The following is a 24,571-nucleotide window of genomic DNA, read 5'->3' as shown; positions in this document are numbered from 1 at the left end:
ATTTAATATTTGAAGCTCTCATATATTTGTAGATCTTTTGCTTTGTTTTTCTAGTTAGAGATGGCAGAAATTTCTTTCATCTCATTTATATATACTCATAAATATGATGCCATTCTCATAACATGTTTTCCTGTAATTTGTATCAAAAAGTGTTGTAAGAGTGACAAGGTCATGAAAATGCTCTAAGAATGCTCATGTACTTTTCCTACAAAGTGGTAATTTTTAAGAGACTGTAATGATCTTTATCCAAAATGCTATAAGATAGCATTATAGCTCTCAATGTGGGAGAAAAATACCAAGTCCCTTTCCTTCTCTTTTGTGCCTCTTTTAGAATAATTCCTCTAAATAAGAGTGCACGCTAAGGTCCACGACCTAAACGTGGTCTGCCTCCTCATTTAGATAAATTTTTCCTGGAATATAGTGAACCACACTTGCTTAATGTTGTCTGATACTTCTTAAGTAGTGGCTTAAGTCTAAAGTATTTACTACCCAGATGTTGCATAAAAAGTTTTCTAACCTGTTTTCTAAAAAATATATGAGCCTTTAATAAATTCAGCTAACCATGGAATTATCCACCACACAGATGTTATCTGTGTTTACCATGGAACTCCTGCCATACTAGCTTCCCTCTATGCTGAATGCCTCACTAGGCTTCACTTACATCTTTTCTGGCCTGGAAGCACAGGGAAAATCTTTTACTTGCCTTTCCTATGCCCCAATCCTAACATTCGATCACACATAACTGGTATTGAATATTCATTAGATGGATAAATTAATTGCATTATCTAGCCTCAATATAAATAATTATTTTTATGAATGTAGTTTTTCTGAGTCTCTGAGTAGTTAAAAAACTGCAGTTATAAAATACTTTTTAAAGAAAGTTTATAGCAAAGAAAGATGGCGGCCACACGGGAGCCTTGTGGACAGCAGGTTTGAGCCGGGGGCGGGGGGCGGCAGGGGCCTCATGGGAAGGGGGGCATTCTGGGCCATCCTTCACGCCCGACCAAGGTCACCAGCTGCCCCCCATGAGTGGCTCTCCGGCACGGCCACGACTCCAGAGCGGAGAAACCAATCTCTTAACTATCTAACTTTTAATAGAAATACTTCCAGGGTTAATAAGTAAAACAGCAGAAATCCAAAACCGCGCGGCCGCAATCGCAGCCGCGCGACATCATTTTATTCTTAAACCAAGCTGTAGAAAGCAAATTATTTCACAACGCTGTTTCAGCATATCTGATTGGGGGGGGGGGGTCATAAACTCTAAACAATAATTGTGCATCTTCTATCGAAACAATGTATCTAGTCAAAGTAGATACAGTATTAACTAGAACTCATCTGCCTCACAGGAATTGGGAGGGGTGGGAGGTGGGGTTCTATTGGGGTTCCCGGTTAAAAATAAGTATTGGTAAAGGGAAATGTGTTTGATACTTACATGACTGAGACCTAAACCCGAAAGCTCTGTAACTTTTCCCACAGTGATTCAATGAAGAAATAAATTATTAAAAAAAATAAATAAAGAAAGTTTATAATATCTTTGGAAATAAGAAAAATACAGGTAGGTTTATATTTGTTGACCGCACATCCAACATTGCTCTCAGGTAAAATATTAAGAATAAGCCTCTTTGAATTTAAAAATAAATATTTCCGACCTCTCAATTTTGAAGAGATGACTTAGAGGAAATGAATGGGCTTTTTTCCCCATTTTGTTTATGTCTTGGCACTCAGACGTGGCTGCTACAAGGATGTGATTCATCATGTATTCACTTCTTTTGTCTCTGGTGTTCTAGTCAGTGATGAAGTAGCAGCAGCCAACATCAAGTCTTTACTCTCATGAAAATTACATTCTGATTCGGGTAGGGAACAATAAACCAAGAAAACTTGCTGGGTACAAGAGCTCGGAGAAGAGTTAAAATAGCAGATATCAAACAAATTGGGTAGAATTTTAAACATGGTGATCATGCAACGCTTTTTTGAGAGAGTAGCATTGGAATCTGGATGATAAAAAAAAAATCCAAAAGGAGCCATAAGAAAATTATAAGGATCTGATTTCTAGGCAAAATACACAGATAGAACAGCAATTTTAAGTCTGATTAAAGGCTTAGACTGTTGGAGGAAAAGAGAGAAGGCAAATATGACAAATAAGTAAGTTCAAGGGAGTGGAAGGTATAAAGATTCCAGGGGCAGTAGATTATAGGTGTACCCTATGACAAGGTTAATGCCTAGTCTCTTTCCACTCTGTTTATCACACTTATTTGTTAAGTTATTTTTATTGAGGTAATACTGGCTATAATAATGTTTAAATACTTTTAGACTACAATGCTACAATACCCTAGCCACTATCAAAGTGCCAATATCCCTCCATCATAGTTCACTGGACAGTATCAGCTCCTCTCCAGCCCATCCCTTCACCTCTTTGGCAAGATCACTTCTGTGGACAGAGTCTAAAGATTTGTTTTCATTGGGCATTGTATATTAATTCCCTTCCTTTGTTTCTTAATAAATGTGAGATCATTCAGTATTTGTCTTTCTCTTTCTGACTCATTTTACTTTGCACAACACCCTCCAGTTTTATCCATAAATATCAGAGTAGCAAAAGGCAAGATTTCACCCTTTCTAACAACTGAGTGGTTTTCTGTTGTTTAAACATAACACCTCTTCTTTATCCAACCATCTGTCATTGGACACACTACTTTTTTCTATACCTTGAATGATGTAAATATGTTGAAATAAACATAGACATGTATATGTATTTTTGAAAGAGTGGAATTTTTAATAGGTAAACACTGAAGTTTTTGTGTTTGTTTTGCTTTGTTTTGGGTGGGGGGATGCACCTGGGAGTACTCAGGCTTACTCCTAGCTGTGCTCTCAGAAATCACTCCTTGAAGAGCCTGGGGAACCATATGGATGCCAGGGATCAAACCCAGGATGGCCACATTCGAGGCACATGGCCTTGCCACTGTGCTACTGTTACAGCCCCTAATAAGTGCTTAAGTTTTTATTTTAGATTAGTGAAGTTATACATTTTTTAAATGTTTTTATTAAAGAAACATGATTTAAGTTTTAAAGACATGGGAGTATTTTAAAGATGGTTGACTTTCTGATTCCCAATTAGTGCATCAAGTGGTTTAGGGGAGATTTGTGTAATGAGTTATTAATCTGCCGCTGTCTAGGTGAACATAGGATCCAGGAGCTATGGAATCTCACTCAATATAACTCAAAGACCTCAACGTCTGAGTTCTGTGATGCCTATCGGGAAATTGGTTTTTGGTTGTGCTGCCTGTTTATGACTAAACAGGGATCCTTGGGATCCTTCAGAAGAGATTGATCAACTCCATGGAATATTTGTCCAACCTAATAAGCACCCTTAAAAGTTGTCTCTAATTTATCTGACTATAATTTGCATATAATTTTATGGTTTAATTATGTGAAATTTGTATAGCTGATTTTTTCTAAATAAAACTTAAAGGATTAATTACTGGGTTGAAACAGAAATACATGTGTACTTTAAAAGTATGTGTGTTTGTATATTATGTACAGATGAGTTCTCTTTTTAAAGCAAAGTGTTTGGATTTTAGGAGATATGTATATGATGATGTTGTATAAAAATGGGCTTATGAACAGTGTTCATATAAATGAAATTGTTTTACCGGTAAACTGTTGTGTTACATGTTTAGTTACTATTACTGATGTTCAGCCAAAGTGTTAAATATTAGTGATATATGACCATGTGGTTGAGGTCACATAGGATAAAACATAGATTGTCATTTTGATTAAATTTAAGAAAATATTTTGGGGCAGGAGATACATCTATTGGTACCCAGGGTTTACCCCTGGCTCTGTGCTCAGGGGTCACTCTTTGCAGTGCTCAGGGAACTAAATGTGGTGTCAGGGTGGAACCAATGTTGATCACATGCTAGGCACACAAAAGTAAGCTCTACACCTGCTCTTTGGTGCCTCAATTTCATAAGCATTTTAGGTCCTTAAGTCAAGCCTATCTGTACTGTCAGACAAGCAGGATAGACTAAGTTTTTTCAATGCATTGATAAAAGCTTTTCAGATGCCATTGATATTACTAAGATTCCATTTAATACAAAGATTATCAGATTGATTCCACCAGTTTTCACCATAAGCAATAATTTGAATAAATACTGTTCCTGGCTTGCTCTTCAAACCCATGTTCTCCCTTGAACTCATAGCGCACTTGATTCTCTGTATGTTTCTTAGCTTGCCTATTTCCACTCAGGAGAAACTGGTGTTCTCTCTTAAAACATACTCTTCCCATTACCTTCCCTCACATCTTACTGAAGAAATTTCAATAAAAACTTTCTTGCTTTAAAAAAAATGTCCTTCCCATGTAGTTGTGTGTAGATATAGACCTACCACAGCAATTATGTGTATTATTAGAAGTTTGCAAAGTTTTCATCTTCTTGTGGTTTGGTAAAGTTAGGCAGAAAATAGAGTGTAAATTATACAGGAAGGGGGAAGATGAGGAAAGGTCTCTTTTAACAATAAGGAAGCAGCTAAGTGGGAGTAGAAACTGGTAATGTGCTAAAGGAAATGAAAGGAAATTCTTCATTTTTAAACGGTCCATTGACCCATGATAATAAAGCAGTCCTGTCAGAAAGGATAATTATCTTTTTAAGTATCAGATGCCCTGTGGGTAAAGACCTCCCTTCTCCTCTTTTGAAAAATGAACTTAGATGAAACAAATGCTCAATTTTTGAAGTTTGCCATTGACATGAATTTTCTGATAACGAGTGAAATTAATGTTTTTCCTTTCATCCCTTCCCCCTCTTTCACTTATGGAATTCAGATCCACTGAAACAAATTGTGCATTTACCCTTGAGCCCTAAATTCCAACTATAGTATGATGGGCTAAAATGCTTGATAGTCTAGTAAAATTAGCAATTGCAGAATTGTGGTTTTATTATGCCCTTTAGTTGTTCTGCTCCATATGCTCCTTAAAAAAGAAGGGAATAAGAAAAGATTAAGAAGTTCTTTTTTTTTTCTTTTGGGGTCACACCCAGAGATCCATAGGGGTTACTCCATCTCTGCACTCAGAAATTACTCTTGGCAGTGTTCAGGGGGTCATATGGAATGCTGGAAATTGAACCCAAGTTGGCTGCATGCAATGCAAACTACCTATCCACTGTACTATAGCTCCAGCCCCTAAAGAAATTCTTAACACTTTTTTTGGTCCTAGAAACTAAGCAAAAATTTATATCTAATGCGTGTGTACATGCATTTGAATATTCATATGTAAACATTTCATTTTCATTTCATCATCCTTTTATTCGTCAATTGCCTCGAGCAGGCCCCAGTAACGTCTCTTTCATCCTAGCCCTGAGATTATATTCAAGGCTCTTTAGGAGAATGAGACTCATCATTGTTACTGATATTTGGCATATTTGGTACGCCATGGGGAGTTTGCCAGACTCTGCCCTGTGGGCAGGCTACATTCGATAGCCTGCAAGTTTGTCCAAAGTAGGAATGAGATAATAAGATGTCATAAAAAAAAAAAAGTTCTGATAAGATGTCGCGCGGCCGCGAATGTGGCCGTGTGGTTCCGGGATCTGGATTTTATAATCTCTGAGTCTTGGCCGCTGATGGGATTACACGGCGCCAGGGGGCCAGGTGGTGGGTGTGACCCCCACCTACTGGAATTTGGAGGATCTGGATGGAAGATGCTCGACTCCAATCTGAGTAGGCTTGGAGGTCTTGGCCCCGGAACCCGCGTGGATTTGTCCCTCTGCCAGTACCTTCATGTGTGCGGAGAGTGGTCTCAGCATGGTGGTGGCTGGTCCTGGAGGTATATGTATATGTAAACATAAGTTATTTGAAATTCAAAAGGGAACTGAATGTTGTTATATGTTAATTTTCCAATAACAATTTAGTAATATCCCTTTTCTCTAGACCTTGAAGTTTTCTCAGACCAATCATAAAAATATGTTTGCTTGTCAGACTTGTAGAATACATTGATGGTTTGTTCACATAATCCCTCTCTTAATAATCAATTATTCATTTTGACCCGATAACCATTAGAGAAGCTAGATTCTCCAATCACTTGGATCCCAGGGGAACTCTTGCCATAAATTGCTTAGCCACATGACAAATCTCTTAATTACAATATTTCTAGAATCCCTGTACTCTTTTTTAAATTAAATAAAACTACTATTGTTTTTTTCCCTACCTATTTCTCTAAAGATATACTGAAGTTTAAATTTTAATCATGATGCTCTGTGTGACAAAGTAACTGGATATTCCAGTTGTTTTTCCAACTCAACGCTTTTGACTGCTTGAGAAGAAAGAACTTTAGGGATCTGGAGATAATCAACCAGAATGCAACTTCGCATAATTATCTTAGGAAGCACTTGAGAACCTCTGAATGCTAATGTCTCTTTTCTCTTAAATTAATTTCTCTAGCACAACATAGAGTTTCCTTCAAAGTGTAATTAACCATGTTTGTAAATTCACATTGAATTTCTTGGATTTTTGCTCATTGAAAACTATTTGCTTCTTTATTCCTTGGGCCAAGGATTTGAGATGTTGGGTCAACAGGATTTAATACTGTAGCTATTAACTTCAGGGTGAGAATATTATCCCAAACAAGGAGAGTGTTCCTTAACAGAACTCACTACAGATGTTCTTGTGTGTCCCCTTCGACCAGTGGACCGCTTTCAGGATTTGCGTCCTGATGAAGTGGCTGATTTGTTTCAGGCAACCCAGAGAGTTGGCATGGTGGTGGAGAAGCATTTCCAGGGCACGTCTCTCACTTTCTCCATGCAGGTGAGTGCACTGATTGTTCAGAAATTCTTTTTCTGTCTTTGAAATACCTGGTATTGGCTTTTCTAGTCTTTTAAAACAAGATATCTCACAGGTAGCATTGGGGTGCATGCCCAGAGAAGTCAAGACTGGTGAAATCTACCTAAGTTCCTAATTGAAGAGGGCACTAAATTTTGTCAGCCTCATCAGTGTGGCCATCAAGTGTCACCTGAGATTCACTTAATCTGTATGACATGGGAGCTGATCCCTGCCACCCAAATTTTGGGTGAGTCTTGGTTCTCAGTTTGAGATGAAGATATTCTCATGGCAATAAAGACGGCTACTCCATCCTCCATTGTGTGTGTGTGTGTGTGGGGGGGGGGCAGGAAGGTTCTACCTTGACATTTGTTGCAGAAAAGATTTTTCAGAGAAGAGAGTGAAGCAAAATAGTTTTATTAATGGAAAATGAATCTTGTTTATTTTCTGAGAAGAGGACTTTTCTGGGAAAAAAAACTGTAAAGTAAAAGAGGTTGTAAAACTATAACGCAAAATAGATTACACACCCAAAATGGGAGGTGGGGATGGCAGGCACCTCCCAAATGGAGTGTTTAGGAAGTCGATTACATAGAATCTTTTCCAAACTACCTGAGACTTGACTTTATAATGATAAGGAATTGCTAGGACATGATTCAGTAAAAGGAACTGGACTTCTTAAAGGCTCTTTATCCTCTGAATTTTGTAAGGACCTCTGTATCCGTCCTATGAATTGTCCCTGCAGAGTGTCTAACTTTTGGCTTTGAGTCTGGACGGAGGCATAAAAACTATTTTTTAGGTCATATCTTGTCTCTTCAAATATGTCTTGGTCTTTGGCTCCCAGAAATCCATTGCCAAAGTTTCCCCTCCCCAATAGAAAAAAAAATCTGTTAGTAATAGAGACTAACCTCTGATCACAACACCCAAAAGGAGAGAGAAAACAAAAGGAAATGCCCTGCCACAGTGGCAGGGGGGGATGTGAGGAATGGGGGGGGGGATATTATCCTTGGTGGTGGAAAATGGGCACTGGTGGAGGGATGGGTATTTGATCATGGTATGACCGAAATCCAAGCACAAAAATTTGTAAGTCAACAACTGTACCTCATGGTGTTTCACTAATAAAAATTTGAAAAAAAATAGAGAGTAGCCTCACTATTATTTCCCAGTCAGAATGGACTGTAGAATGAATATCAGCTATCAAGTGAGACAATATCTGCAGCATTGTTAACAAAATAGGTGCAATTCATTGATACATGGTTTAATGGATAGTAAGATATTCTAGGTTATGTACTGAAGCTGGAGCTAGAAAAATCATTTTCACTCCATAAAAAATCTATTTTTAGCTAGAACATAGTCTTGATTTGATTTTAGGGCAGTAGATAGAGACAGCTTAGTTTTGGCTTTTATTTCAGAGGTTGACACTTCCTCTGTCTTTAATTTCAAACCTCAGTGGTTGATTATGGATGGGTAAGAAACTGAGTTTATTATTTTCTATAGTCTGATGATCAGTATAGAAATTAGATTACCCTGTCAGTAGAGATCTTTTGGCAGAGATTGAGGTGATGTTCCTAAGGGCTAGAAGAGGAAATACTGATAAATGAATATCTGTGGGAGTAAAGGATATCAATAGCTGTGTACTGTGGGCTCCATGAAAAGAATTTGAGGTACAAATATAAAGTTGCAATCCATTGTAACCTTTAAATGGGGTGATTTGAAAACTCCCTTTGCAAATAAGAGAAGTAGTTCTAATATTAGACCTTGTCAATGTTTTATTGAAGATGGATATTTTTCAATTCTCCCTCACCTTCCTCATCTTGCTACCATAAGCTTTTAATGAAAATTAACAAAGGCTACTCTTTTCAAGTTATAAAAGGCTCTCACTAAAAATGCTTATTTGTATGGAAAGTTAAATGTTTTCCTTTACTGTCTGTATTTGGAGTATCTAAAGTTCCCCAAAATATAATATATGTGTTTGTTTTATTGACTCATTTAAGTGGTCATCTAGTAAGACACTAAGCTGAGGTTGATTTATCAAGCTTATTCTGTAAACTATACTTCCTGAGAGAGTGAAAGAAGGCAAGTAGGTAAATGAGATACCTGCCCATGCTTAATGAAATACTAGAAGAATTTTCACATTGGTATGAAAATGGCAATGTTGGTTATCTAAAATGATTCACTAGAAAGTCAATCTCCTTAAGTGTAGAACTCTCGGATAGCAAGCTTAGGAAACTTTCATGTATGCAGTATTTTCAAACATATAATTTTATTTTTTGACCCTTACTCCCCCTGTTAACACACACATACATACACACAGATATATTGACAAAGATTCACAAAACAATGTTTACCAGTTCTCTGTACTCCAATTTCTCTTATTTTGAGTGTTAAAGGCACAACGCATTGATACCATGGCCCACTAACTCCAGCATGTAAAACCTCTGATTACCCAGTTATGTTTGATCTTGACCACTGTAAGGCAAGAATTTAGCCCTTTAAGTCTCAGTTATAGAGGTAACCTAAGATACTTACATAAGTAGTATCTTTCAGTGTTCTAATTTAATTTGGAAATTTCTGATTAGAGTGACACTGCTCATGCTGGTGTTCCAAACTATTTAAAGACTTTTTATTTTTGTTTTATTTGTTTGTATGTGGAGGAAGGGGATTGCTATATATGGCAACTGGTCGTGGTTGTTCATTTTCAACTAAACCAATATTTTGGGGGGCTTCAAAAAACAGAGACATAAAGAGGTTGGGAAAGGGCCCGTGTAGCAGGAATTGTTCCAGGTACATTTCTACCTTTCTTCCCTAAGTTCAAACCAAGAGACACCTTTTTAAATGCTATTTGGGTATGGGATATCCTATATGCTTTGTTAATGGATTATGTTTACAGATTTCTTACAAAGAGACTTAAAATAATCAGACAGTAGTTAAGTTACCTATGATTTCAAAGGTAGCCAAAAGGTGTGATACTTTACCTCCTCAAATGTTTCCAGCCTTCCTTTAATGCAATTAAAACCATAGCCAAGAGCAAAGAGCATGAAAAGTAGCAAGAAGGTTGGCTCACTCTATAATTCATGTAATTTTTGTACATAAATTCTCACTCTCCAGAAGAAATGGAGAATGAACTTGTCCCACACATTTGAAGCCAATGGTCCCCAAGAGAATACTATAAATTAACACAATAAAATTGGATCTAAATTATTAACTGTGGTATTTCTGCATAAGCAGGAAATATCATCTATCTGTCCTCACCTCTTTCATTGTTTTGTTTTCTAGGATGGCCCTGAAGCTGGACAGACTGTGAAGGTGAGTGCTTATTATGTGCATACAAATTAACAAGGGACAATTATGAGCACTAATAAAAATCACACCAAGTTATTTGCAGCACATTGTTGTTTCAATATGTTATCTTTGAGGTCAGAGAGACCCTCAGTGTTAGAGCTATAAATCCTGACATTATAAATTGTGCCAAGCAGTATGTCTCCAATTAGTTTACAAGGCATTTACCTTTTGTGGTAAAATTGTTATTGTACAGATGCTAAACAGAAAGTAAATTAGGGCATTCTAAAACAGAACCAAAAGTTGAAGGAGTCCATGTACGATGCTAACAAGTAATCAACACATATGTCCAAGGGAACCTGAGATCTCTTAGAAGCCTTGGCTTCTTGTTCTTCACTTCATCGTTCCTGAATGCAGGGCTAACCAGGAGCAAGCTCCACAGTCTCCCTTCATTTCTGGCCAATATGTCGCCGTCTCTCCTCTCTCCCCACACAGTTTCCCCTTTCTTCCCTTTGTATTTAATACAAAACTTCTAACCTAATGGAGTCAGTGAATCTCAAAAATGGGTTTTTAAGTGTACTAAAAGAGGAAGGAGAATTTATTAGGATAGTCTTTATTTTCCTAGTAAAGTGAAATAAAGAGTAAAATCCTGACTTATTCTAGAATTGGGTTTCTGACCTCTTCATACAAATGCAAATGCCTATGCAGTTACACTCTAAGTCTAAATCATAGCGATAGTGAGGGCTGGAGCAATAGCACAGCGGTAGGGCGTTTGCCTTACATGCAGCCAAGATGGCCGACCCGAGTTCGATTCTTCCACCCCTCTCGGAGAGCCCGGCAAGCTACCGAGAGTATTCGATATGCCAGACACAGTAACAACAAAGTCTCCAATGGAGACGTTACTGGGCCCGCTCGAGCAAATCGACGATCAACGGGAGGGCCTTTACCTTACCTTACCTTTACCTATCTCTGTAAAGTACTCTAGAGGAGTGAACTCCTATAGGTCCTTGCACTAAATTCCTTAGAATGAATTTATAGATGGGGGTTGGAGGGAAGAAGAAGAGGAGAGGCAAGGGAAAGCATACTGTTCTTTTGATTGCTTTGAGACAGGATGTGATAGGGAAAGAGGACCTGCCAGCCTTCTCCCGCCCCACTGTCCACCAACCCCTCTTTGCTTAAGTTTCTAAATGTGCATGCACTATGAAAGAGTTTTATACCACTAGCTCCTTTTTGAAATTGTTTCTTGAATACAAAGCATAAATGTTAAACCCAGCTACTATGTTATTTTAAAATAAGAACAGTATTCAAATGTAAATTCCAACAGCAGCAGAAAAGTTAGACAAATTATACAATGTCTATTTGATGGAATTCCTTCATCCATTGAAAGTAGCATGCACTGTGTGGAGGTTTGGCTGGTAGCAGGGGGAAAATGTATGAGTTAAATAAAGTGAGACGCACAGAATGATGATATATACACATTGTTTATTTAGAATTTATACAAATAGATGAGTTATGATAGCAAATTTCACTTCAGAATTTTAAAGGAGCGTTAAAATATTTCCTACACTAGCAGCCAGTTAAGTATTGAGTGAAAATAGATTAGAGGTTGAAAGGGAAGAGAGAGAAACAGGGAGCATAAGGTTTCTTTGGGAGGATGATAAAATATAAAATAGGTGGAGATAGTTATAAAACATTGTGAATGTTCTAAAACACACTCATACACATTAAAAGATTGAGTTTTATGGTATTTGAATTATATCTCAATTAAAGTAGTAAAAAGTAATCATTTCTAAATTCTCAGTAAGCACTGAAGAACACTGCGCACCCAGTATAAACTCTCTGATTTTGTTGGTGACTGCTTCTGACATCCCAATTTTCTGGCAAAAACTGTAATTATTTTGTTGCCATTTATGGTGCGATGATGGAGTATGGTGTTCATGTATTGATTGATGAATGTGGTTTTTATCATCACTGCCATTAATATTTAGCCTCAGATGATTTTATTCCACATTTCTATTTTGGCAGAAGTTGGGGTGAGAGGAGGCAGATTGGGTTCTAGGACCATACCCAGTGATGCTGGAGACTGCACCTGATACTGTACTTGGGACTCTTTCCCAGCAGGATGATGCTAGGGATCAAAATTGGTTTGGTCACTTGCAGGGAAGCACCTTAACCCCTATACACTATAGTTTTATATCATCATATTTGGGACATACTTAATTTATTTCCAAAGTGATCACAGAATTTCCTCAATATAAATCAGGGTTACTGTCTCAAGTCCTTTGTAGTTACAAATCAACTCAATGAAAACAAGCGTGTATATACATATAAAACTTCAAAGAATGACACAATTTCGAGAAGTATTTTCTTTAGACCAAGTGCATATATTTAAAGTTTTGAACCCCATTGGTCTTCATCCACCAGGCCCATAGACCAGAGTCATTCCACAGGTGAAAACTGATGATCTACTACCTTGATTATAACTGCTGGTCCATGGACTGTCATGCAGGACACAGGACAGTCCACAGGTGTTAAAATTTTGAAGACAGGGTTTCACCTATGTTTATTCATCTCCTACCTATAGTAAATTTAATTTGTGTGAGTCTTTATGTTGATTCTCAATTCTTATTCCTAATCCGATTTACAATCATTGTGGTTGAGACTCACGAGGAATTATTATTCACAAACGAGCCTTGTGATTCTTAAGGTGGTAAGAATAGTAGGTGGTCATGGCATCACTTGGACCCTTGGAAGCCCAGTCTTCTAGTACTTGGTTCCAACTAAGGAACAAAGAAGCATCTTTAATAGTCAGCTGTCCCGTGATCTTAACTGTAACTCAGGAATGTTCATTTCCTATTTTGAAGTTCACATAGTTGCACTTTTGCAGGCAGCACTAGACAGCCTGCCGTGGAAGGCACAGTGTGCTTTTTATTTGCCTCCATGCTGGCTGACTCTTGCTATTCTGCCTATACCTGGGTTTTATACTGTTTTTGTCTCATGCTGGCTAGTAATAGCAATAAGCCCAGTAATGATCTCTTCCCCTAGAAGCAACTGTTGCTATTGTTAGTGAAGGCACACCACAGAGTTGGCCTCTTGAACATGGTTTTACTTAAGGGATTTTTGTTTGTTTCAGGAGCTTTAAATTCTGCTTTGCAAAGAATGAGGGTGGTCCAAGCATACTCAGTAAGGTATTTGTGGCAGAAAAGGGGAATATGAAAGTTAAAAAGTCATCTCTTATCCCTTGATTGATTGTTAACTCTTTTTGAATTTAAAAGTAGTAGAGTGCTGTTGTCCACCAGGTGATTATTATAACAATTTGGATATCCTGCAGACTTGAAAAATAACCTCTTTCTTTTGGTCCCAGATAAACATCACCATAGGCATGTACATATCACCAAACAGTGGGGTATAACTGTGTTATCATCCTGTTGTACTAACCCTGCTCTCTGAAATACTTCTGCTAAACTTAAGCCTTCCGTAGCCTGTTGCTTTATTGGATTTCTTCCAAGGCATCATTCAATGTTCTTTATTTGTGCATTTGTTTTCATTACTGTTCCTGTGTTATTTATGAGGACCTGTGTTTGGTAATTTTTTATTATGACACTTCTTAGTGATGTCGAGAGAAGGATTGATATGATAATGTGATTCTGTGTGGTAGAACAAATATAAGTTTTTAACCCTGTGTTATTAGCTTCAATTTCCATGAAGGGACACCTGACATATCCATTCCAATATGCAGTCAGGCATCTGAGTTTCTAAGTATCTCTGATATAAAAATCTGTCTTGTTCCATTTACCTATGGCCAAGATCAAACTTTCCACTAATCAGTATTTCAAATTATCTTTGAGAGTGTAATTCCAATGAGTGAACTACTAAGACATTGCTAGATCTTTTAAAAGTTATGTTGCTTAATAAGTGTGTTATCTTTTAGTGCAAGTATTAAATGTTCAAGCATGGTGGGGGCTACTATAGTTAAATTAAAGAGATATTCAGAAAAATAATCTAGAATCTCACAAGAACTATTCATACAGAATACACTTGCTTGCACATTTCTATGTTTATGGTACTCTAATCCTCTCTTAAAAATTTAATATTATATAAATGCAGTTGAAAGTGTATCTTAAAAATAACAGTTGAGGGGGTATGGTGCTGCCAGCAGGTCAATCAGTACCTGTGAGGCGAGTGCATCAGCAGCCTGATGGTGCCTTCAGACATCCAGATACCCCAAATTGCTGCTGTGTCCTTGACCAGACCCAAAAAACTTGGGGCAAAGTTTACCAAGAAAGTAAATGGTCAAAAGTTAAGTATGTGTGAGACACACCCACAAACCACCTCTGGCTCAGCTATATAATTGGAGGCATGGCCTCTCTGGTTCCTGATCGAACTGCTTAATGGCCATGATCCCAGAGACTCAGAAACAAATCTCGAACCCCAATGGCTTTTGGCAGAAATGCGTCTAGTCCCTGCAGTAGGTTACCAGCACCAGGCCACCTCAGGTGGGAATAGGTTTTGTGCCTTGGCCTGTTCCCCCTGGCGGCCCGGTGGCTGCCATCCTCCAGAGGTCACTGGATAGTCAAGTTTGGGTCCACAATGATGAGACAAGTAGGACCTCACGGGATGGGGGTGGAGCAGGCCCTTTCCTCCCTGTCCCAACGAGACCCCGAGTCATCACCCACAAATAGCCTCTCTGGCTCCTGATCAAGCTGGTTATTGACCATGATCCCAGAGATTCAGAAACAAATCTCAAAACACAGTGGCTTTTGGATGAAATGCATCCGGACCATGCATAAGTTACTGTCACCAGGCCACCCCAGAGGGGAAAGGGTACTGTCCCTTGACCTGCTCCCCCTTGGTGGCTTGGTGGTCACCATCCGCCAGAGGCCATTGGACAGTCAGGTTTGGGCGCAGTGATGAGATATGTGGGGAATCATGGGATGGGTGTAGAGCCAGCCTTTCCTCTCCACCCCAAAGAGACCCCAAGTCGCCGCCCACGAATGGCCTCTCTGGCTCCTGATCAAACTGTTTTATGGTCATGATCTTAGAGACTCAGAAACAAATCGCGAAACCCAGCTGCTTTTGGCAGAAATGCATCCAGTCCCTGCAGTAGGTTACTGGCACTGGATCACCAGGTGGGAATAAGTCTCGTACCTTTGCCTGTTTCCCCTGGTGGCCCAGTGGCCGCCATCCTCCAGAGGCCACTGGACAGTCAGGTTTAGGCCCACAGTGATAAGACACATAGAGCTTCACAGGATGGGAGTGGAGGCGGCCCTTTCCTCCCCATCCCAACAAGACCACGATTCATCGCCCACAAACAGCCTCTCTGGCTCCTGATCAAGCTGCTCAAGGGCCATGATCCCAGAGACTCAGAAACAAATCTTGAAACCCAGCAGCTTTTGGCAGAAATGTGTCTAGATCCCACAGTAGGTTACTGTCTCCAGGCCAACCCAGGGCAGAAAGGGTGCTGTCCCTCCACCTGCTCCCCCTTTGGCAGCTTGGTGGCTGCCATCTGCCAGAGGCCATTGGACAGTCAGGTTTGGGCCCGCAGTCATGAGACATGCAGGGCCTTATGGGATGGGTGTGGAGCTGGCTCTTTCCTTATCACCCCAAAAAGACCCCGAGTCGCCAACCATGAATGGCCTCTTTGACACCTGATCAAGCTGCTTAATGGCCATGCTCCCAGAGACTCAGAAACGAATCTCAAAACCCAGTAGCTTTTGGCAGAAATGCATCTGGACCCCACAGTAGGTTACTGTTGCCAGGCCATTCCAGGAAGGAAACGGTGCTATCCCTCCACCTGCTCCCACTAGGTCCCTTGGTGGCTGCCATCCTTCAGAGGCCATTGGACAGTGAGGTTTGGGCCCTCAGTGATGAGACACGTGGGGCCTCACGGGATGGGGGTGGAGCCGGCCCTTTCCTCCCCACCCCAAGAAGACCCCAAGTCGCCACCCATGAACGGCTTCTCTGGCTCCTGATCAAGCTGCTAAATGGCCATGATCCAAGAGACTCGGGAACAAATCTCGGAGCCCAGCAGGTTTGAGCAGGAATCCCTCAAGATTTAATTGTTAAAATTTTGGAATTTCAAAATCACGTGGCCACTACTGCAGCCACGCAACATCATGTGTTATTCATAACCAGCAATAGAAAACAAATTGTCTACTGTTGCCTTTTCAGCAGATCTGAGTGTTGGGGTAAAATACCAAATTTAATAATGGTGGGTCTGGTGTCAAAATATTGAATGTAATCAAAGAAGAGAGAGAATAATGTGGAAATCATCTGCCCCACAGGTAGGGGGAGGGTGTGATATGGGGGATATACTGGGGTTTTTGGTAGTGGAGAATGGGCACTGGTGAAGGGACGGGTGTTTCATTGTATGACCAAGACTTAAACCCGAAAGCGTTGTAACTGCTCTCATGGTGATTCAATAAATAAAGGTAAAAGGTAAAGGTAAAGGCCCTCCCGTTGATCGTCGATTTGCTCGAGCGGGCCCAGTAACGTCTCCATTGGAGACTTTGTTGTTACTGTGTCTGGCATATTGAATACTCTCGGTAGCTTGCCGGGCTCTCCGAGAGGGGCGGAGGAATCGAACTCGGGTCGGCCATGTTGGCTGCGTGCAAGGCAAACGCCCTACCCACTGTGCTATCGCTCCAGCCCCAATAAAATTATAAAAAATGAAAAAAAAAAGTAAGGTGGAGTTCATGCCCAATTCAATCAGATAATGAGTGGCTGAATAAATAGTAGTACTCCTACATAAAAAAATAGCAGTTGAAATATTAACAATTACTTTTTAGAATATTGCAAAAGGACAAGGAAAAGATTGCTTTATGGATATTAGTTGAACATTTTTGAAAGCAAATGCACTTTGAGTAGAATTCTGGAGCCCTGAAACAGATTGTTTTGAACAGAGATTTGGTAATCTTTTGTACTCTTGCACTCAGAACATGTTTTAGCTCAATAAAATCTGGTATCAAATATACTTTTTTGTTCCTCAGTACTATGAACTCTATTACTTTATAGATGTGTGACATTTCTTTAACATATTAACCTCTCTGAACATTTATGTGCTCATTTTTCAAATGGGAGAAAACCTATCTGTACTAGTTAAGTGATTAGCATTGATGGGAAGGAGAAACAAACACTTTCAGATAGCCTAGCCAACACTTCTGTTTCTGGGACTTTGTACAGTTTCTTAATCTTAATTTCCACCTCAATTTTTCTTATCTGTAGAATATGCTTTGTCTAGACTTTATCAGAATTATCTGGCAAAAGATTTATTGTGCCTCTACTGAGATTACAGAGTTATTATGCAAGTCTCTCACTATTAATTACTGTCTTTTAGTTTAAATTCTTGAGATCTTCTGGACACATGACTTGCATTGAACTTGTAAACAAGGACATTCAGAAATTTGCTTTAGTAAATGGACAAAAAGTTCTACCTTGAGGTTTGTAGGCTCCAAATATGTACCCCTAGAAGCTAATGAGTAAGTCACAGATCTGAATCCACAATGTACTTCATAGTTGTCTGAAGTTAAGTTGTAACCCAACAGAAAACTGTCTCCTTTGTTGTTGATATAGTAGGTGTGGTGTGAGACCCAGTTTCCGTATTTTAAGATATTGTAAATGATTCTCATTGTACTAAAATCTAATACAAAGCCAGAGAAGTAACAAGAATATGAGACGGGATCTCTACATAGTCTCTGGTTTCTGATCTAAACTAATTCCTAATATGTAGTATGCAGAGAAAAGAGAAAACCCCTATCTTGGCAATGAAAATTATTTTACTTGTCTGTTATTTACTATTTTCATCTGAAAAGAAATTTCAAGAGAGCTGTAATTTTCCAAAGAACTTTTATCCTTTGATTAAAGTCATGACAAAAAGTGCTATGCCTATATTTATACCTAATGCATGTATTTACTGCTAGAAGAATTAGTGTCTTTAGGATACAGTAGCTTTTATCTTGTGGAATTGCCTTACAATTTGCATCTCTTTTCTCCAAATGAATCCAGTTTGCCTGATATCTGTAAACTAAAAACAATTTCAGTGATCAGGTTCAGTTGGTTGTGTGTGTAAGAGTGGGTGTCTTCAAGCCGATCCTTCCACTCTGGCATCTACATGTCTCTCACTCTGCTTCCCTTTCTAGTGGGTTGGGAAAAAACTCATTGGAACCTAGTTTTCTAGGTCGAGGAAATACCCTGGAGCCTCCCTGACTCTTGTTGAAAACTTCCTCTATGTCATTAAACCCTCAGTCCTTCCTCACAGATAGCAGGTTCATTCAGTTCATCCACTTGTGTTTGGATGATTTTGATTTTCAAGATACTATTTAAGCCAGATTATTAGAAAAAAAGAAAAAGAAAATTCAATGAATGAAACCCTTCTGGATTTTGTTCTTCCTATTTCTCCCCTATTCCATAAAACTCATGGGAAGTTTAGGTAGATGGAACAGGGGATACTGGAGATAAAAAATGGATATTATCAGGGTTAAAATATACTGATGAAAATATACTGATGAGAGGTCCTATCGGTGTCATCTAACAACTAAATGATTCTGTAAAAGGCAATCTTTCCAAGATCCAGCCTCTGTCTAACATTGATAAAGTTGGTCCTTACTGAGATGTAAAAACTTTTATTATGATTATATTTTGATTATATTATGATTATATATGGGCTGGATTATATTATGATTATATATGGGCTGGATTATATTTTGATTATATGTGGGCTGGATTATATTTTGATTATATTATGATTATATATGGGCTGGAGCGATAGCACAGTGGTAGGGCGTTTGCCTTGTACGCAGCCAACATGACCAGCCCGAGTTCGATTCCTCCGTCCCTCTCGGAGAGCCTGGCAAGCTACCGAGAGTATCTCGCCCGCATGGCAGAGCCTGGCAAGCCACCCGTGATGTATTCGATATGCCAAACACAGTAACAACAAAATCTCCAATGGAGACATTACTGGGCCCGCTCGAGCAAATTGATGAACAACGGGAGGGCCTTTACCTTCACCTTTACCTTTTTTTTTTTTTTAAGCAAAAGACCCATGTATTTTTTTTTATTAGTGAAACACCATGAGGTACATGAGGTACAGTTGTAGACTTACAAATGTTTGTGCTTGGGTTTCAGTTATACAAGATCAAGTACCCATCCCTTCACCAGTGCCCATTCTCCACCCCCACCAATCCCAGTATCCCTCCCACCCCCCATCGCTCCATCCCACCATGCCTCTGTGGCAGGGCACTTCCTTTTATTCGCTCTCTCTGTTTGAAGACAGATGTATTTTATTTTTTTATTTTATTTTTTTTTATCATTTTTTTATTAGTGAAACACCATGAAGTACACTTATAGACTAATAAATTTTTGTGCTTGGGTTTCAGTTATACAATGATCAAGTACCCATCCCTCCACCAGTGCCCATCCTCCCCCACCACGGGTCCTAGCATCCCTCCTACCCCCCATCCTCCCCCCCACCCCCCCGTCCCACCCTGCCGCCGTGGCAGGGCATTCCTCCCTGTTCTCTCTCTCTTCTTTTGGGTACTGTGTTTTGCCAGAGAGGCATTGAGTGGCAGTCATGTTTGGTCTATAGACCACTTTTAGCATGTCTCTCCCACCCTGGGAGGGTCTTCACAACACCCTTTATTTGGTGCTCTCTTCTCTATCTGAGCTTCCTTCTCACCTAGCACATGTGGCTGGCCTTCAAGTCATGGAGCTAAATTCCTGGTACTAATCTGAGCCCTTCCTGGGTGTTAGTCTCCCGTTTTGTTGCTTTATGTTCCCCAGATGAATGCAATCTTTCTGTGTCTATCCCGCTCTTTCTGACTCATTTCGCTTAACATGATACTTTCCATGTAGTACCACTTGTATGTAAATTTCATAACTTCATCTTTTCTAACAGCTACATAGTACTCCATTGTGTAAAGTTCATGACTTCATCTTTTCTAAGAGCCACATAGTACTCCATTGTGTAGATGTACCAAAGTTTCTTTAACCAGTCATCTGTTCTTGGGCACTCAGGTCTCTTCCAGTTTCTGGCTACTGTAAAGAGTGCTGCAATGAACAAACAAGAGTAGTATTTTATCCCAACACTCAGATCTGCTGAAAAGGCAACAGTAGACAATTTATTTTCTATTGCTGGTTATGAATAGCATATGATGTCGCGTGGCTGCAGTAGTGGCCACGCAATTTTGAAATTCCGAAATTTTAACACTTAAATCTGGAGGGATTTCTGCCAAAACCCACTGGGTTCTGAGATTTGTTCCCGAGTCTCTTGAATCATGGCCATTTAGCAGCTTGATCAGGAGCCAGAAATGGGTGGGTGATGACTTGGGGTCTCGTTGGGGTGGGGACTGCAGGACCAGCTCCACCCCCATTCTGTGAGGCCCAAAATGTCCCATCAATGTGAGCCCAAACCTGACTGTCCAATGGCCTCTGGAGGATGACGGCCACCTGAAGCTCAATTCTTAACTTTTAAGAAGAATCACTACTATTGATATCCAAAGTGGTTGGATATCAAATTAAATATCTTCTGCATCACAAGATAAATGATGACTTTAATAAAAAGATACTCCACATATGGGGAAAAACTATCTACCATTTATTTGACAAAAGGTTAATATCCAAGAAACATAAAAGTCTTTGTAAAATTCAACAAAAAAACAAAATTGGGAGGAGAAATGAATAGACATTTCCTTAAAAACATGTAGATAGCCAATAAGTATATGAAAAAATGCTCTATATCTTTCATCATCATGGAAATGTGAATCAAAAACATATAATACCACACCAGTGAAATTGGTAGACATCACTTGATCACTTGATCACTTGACTTCCTGTTAATCGTCGATTTGCTCAAGCGAGCGCCAGTAACGTCTCCATTTGTCCCTGTTGCATGCTAGTGTAGCCCAATGGTGTCTGTTCGCTCTAGGAACATGAAGAGCCTCAAACCGATCGTTCAGGATCTTGATGAAGAAGTCTGACCATCTGGTAGGTGGGCAGCCATGCAATCCTTTGACTTACCGTGGAATCCAGTCAGTAACAGCTCTAGTCCAGCGATCATCTTTAAGTCTCATTACGTGACCAGCCCATTTGATTTTTGACACCTTGGCAAACGAGACAGCGTCCCTGATTCTTGATCGTCAACAGATGTCGGAACTCCGGATTCTTTCTCTCATTTGAGTGAAACGTGATAATCCAAGCATAGCTCTTTCAAGTCCTTTTTGGGAGACCCGAATAGCGTTCTCATCCTGTTTGCATAGGACCCAGGTCTCTGAGGCATATGTTAATGCAGGAAGAACAGTGGAATCAAAGAGATGTGCCCAGAGCCGGAGTTTCTTCATCTTCTTAGCTATTTCTTTGACGCTCTTGAAGGCGTTCCAAGCCACACTCTTCCTCCTGTGCAGCTCGGGTGCCAGGTCATTTGTCATGCTGACTTCTCGACCTAGGTACATAGCTGTTGCATTCGGAGATGGTTGTTCCATTGAGAGCGAATGGGGTGTCAGGAAGGAGGCTGTTTCTCGTAAACATTGTCTTCGTAAGATTCAGCTGTAGTCTGACCACACTCATGGTCAAAGTCGGTCAGCATTTGTGCTGCTTGGCTGATGTTTGGTGTTATTAGAACGATGTCATCAGCAAAGCGGAGGTGGTGTAGTTGCCAACCATCTATCTTCACTCCCATTCCTTCCCATTCCAGTCGTCGCATGATGTTCTCGAGGGTGGCACTGAAGAGTTTCGGTGAAATGGTATCACCCTGCCAAACCCCTCTCTTGACATCGATGATTACTTCTTTGTAGAATGGTGAGATCCTGGTAGTGAATCCGCAATACAGCTCACGGAGGATCTTGATGTACTGAGCTTGAACGCCCTGATTGGCTAGGGCTTCAATGACCGCTTCCATCTCAACATATTCAAAGGCCTTCTTTAAATCGATTAGAGGTCGCCCCCAAAGCCTCTATCCTTCTTGGAAAGACTGGCAAGCTACCAAGTGTATTCGCCCCCATGGCAGAGCTTGGCAAGCTATCCGTTGTGTATTCGTTATGCCAAAACCAGTAATTACAATGGGTCTCATTGAGAAGGATGAGAAAGGAGAGGCCGATAAAATCTCAAGGCCGAACTAAGCTGCCACAACGAAGGAAGACAAAAATGATCGTCTGTACTTTCAAAGCACATACGCTAGCATCAGATGCATCCATTGAGGACCTGATGGTACAAGCGCGAAAGATCAAGTACAACATCATTGGTCTGACCGAGACAAAAAGGCACCAATCTCATCATGCCGTTTTCGAAACTGGAGAAGAATTGTTCCTCGGAACATGTGACAAAAGAGGCGTTGGTGTCCTTGTCAACACAAACTTGGCCATGAGCATTGATTCATTTGAATGCCTAACAACCCAAATCGGACCTTTACATATGAATAGATGTTGCTTACTGCCGTGGACATCAAAAAGAACAAAAACAACCAGTGTTGGTGTGTATTTATGGAAAAAGGAATACTTATCTTTTGGTGGGAATAAATACTTTTAAAACAACACCTGTCATGTGGGAACAACTCAATATATGTTTGCTATTAATTTTTCAGATTTTACTTAAATTTTACTACCCTCAAATGAGGCATTAACATTTTTACTATGTAAAAACAAGGCTTACAGAGGATAAATGACTCATCCAAGAAAACACACTGACAGAGACGAGAGCTGGCATTCAACAAGACTATATAAATCTATCTCTGTAACTCAATTGTGGTCCAATGTTCCTAAAAGCACCTTGCACTAATATCAGGTAGGAGAATTCTCAAAACCTACGTGAAAACCAGGGAGCAAATTATTTTCATTGCTCATTTCTTCTGAGTGCCTAATAATTAAGAACAGTGATAAAAATAAATAAATCTATAATTTAATAAATAAATAAGAAAAAAACAGCAACTTGTACCCAATAAGAAAAAAAAATAAGCTGTAACAGAGAGGTTTTATGTATGTGTTTATCACCCTCTTCAATGATTGATTATTTTCCCTGCTTGAAATAATGTTGATTTACAAAATTCTGTCAGAGAACTCTGTGACTGACTTTATTATAAAAGGTGAAGGTTATCTAAACTAACCTATATGCTTGTGTACTGCTCTGTGTCGATTTTTTGAAAAATTACATGTTTCAGATGTTTAGTTTTTCACTAGTTATGCTACCAAATACATTCCTTTAGGAATTGGAGATTTTGACATACAACAAAGTAAGTATCTTTGTTGTATGTCAAAGTCTGGCAGTTAAAGTTGTTTTGAGAATGTTATACAGAAATGTAACATATGTTGCAGATATATTCTTAATCTTTTACAGACATCAGTGCACTGTCTTTTACACCTAATGCTCAACGTTTTGGGGGTTTTATTTAATCATTATAAAATCAAATATCCTGTGAAAGGAAAGGTGCTTTATAGACATTTGCTGTGGAATACTAGGTTGTGGTAAACAATGATGGAGGAGACTTCACACTTTTGCTATCCTTTATTTATTTCACACAAGTGATATTCTGCTTGAAATTCTCTAACCATATATATATACCCATTTCATTCTAAATTAAAACTTTTAAACCTGTGATTTTTTTTTACTTTAATTGGGAGGGGGGTTGTGGAGAACGTTAGGAAGTACTCCCAGCAGTTCTCGGGAATCACTCCACCCCATATAGTATGAGGGTTTTACCCAGATTGTTGCATAAAGATAAGCACTTTTAACCATTGTAATGCCTCTTTCCCCAATATAGGTACTTAATTGGTTACTTTAGCTATAATTACAGTTATTTTTCTAAAAAAAAAAACGCAAACTAAATCCAAGTAATCATATGACAAAGATTGATAGCTTTGATTATTATAGGTGATTATTTAGTTTCAGTAGATTAGCCATTTGTTATGACACTCAAATTGCAAAATGTGACCTAAATGTTCTCACAATAATATGTGGCTTGGTTATTATTGAACATTTTCCCTGAAATATTTTCAGATGGTGTCAACAAACTTTGCCACAAGAGTTATTATCAGGCATTAAAAGTGTAAATTCAATTTACTGTATATCCTGGGCATTCTACAGTGCATATCTGTATGTAGTTGAGAGATGTGAACACAAACAGAAAAGTGATTCACCAAGAACAAATTTAATAAGGAGCAGAACCAGGCCATGAGATGTCCAGAGTATTTGGGGCCCTTTGACTTCATAGTGTTTTAAACTGGATAATGTATATCTAATATGTTCATGATATCTTTGATGTAATCTACATATTTTCAAAAATAAAATTAAATAGTTTTTAGAGATAGTGTAGCTACCACTTCAGGGATGAATCAGAAGAATTTTCCATCAAGACAGTACTTTTACAGTTCATTATTTTTCCTGTTATTTTTAGCTTATAGCAGGTTCTCATATCTCTTACATCCTTATCTCTGATAATAATAGTGTCCCATAATATAATTTGGTTGGAAGGCTTTTGGTCCACACATGGCTGTTCTTAGGCTTATATATGGCA

At 39.2% G+C, this 24,571-nt stretch overlaps 1 protein-coding gene across 3 annotated transcripts in view; it reads left to right on the top strand.

Annotated features, from left to right (window-relative positions):
- The window catches only part of FHIT (fragile histidine triad diadenosine triphosphatase), a 1,773,722-nt gene that overhangs the window by 1,451,111 nt on the left and 298,040 nt on the right, over nt 1-24,571 (top strand). For all 3 annotated transcript variants that reach the window (XM_056129408.1, XM_056129407.1, XM_056129406.1), the window contains 2 exons: nt 6,641-6,786; nt 10,072-10,101. In XM_056129408.1, the coding sequence (XP_055985383.1) occupies nt 6,641-6,786; nt 10,072-10,101 (176 nt within the window). The remainder of the gene's footprint in view (nt 1-6,640; nt 6,787-10,071; nt 10,102-24,571) is intronic.

The sequence above is a fragment of the Sorex fumeus genome, unplaced genomic scaffold (assembly GCF_029834395.1).
Source record: "Sorex fumeus unplaced genomic scaffold, SorFum_2.1 ptg000072l, whole genome shotgun sequence".
Taxonomy (NCBI): domain Eukaryota; kingdom Metazoa; phylum Chordata; class Mammalia; order Eulipotyphla; family Soricidae; genus Sorex; species Sorex fumeus.
The sequence above is the reverse complement of the archived record's forward strand: the minus strand, read 5'-3'. Positions and strand labels throughout refer to the sequence as shown.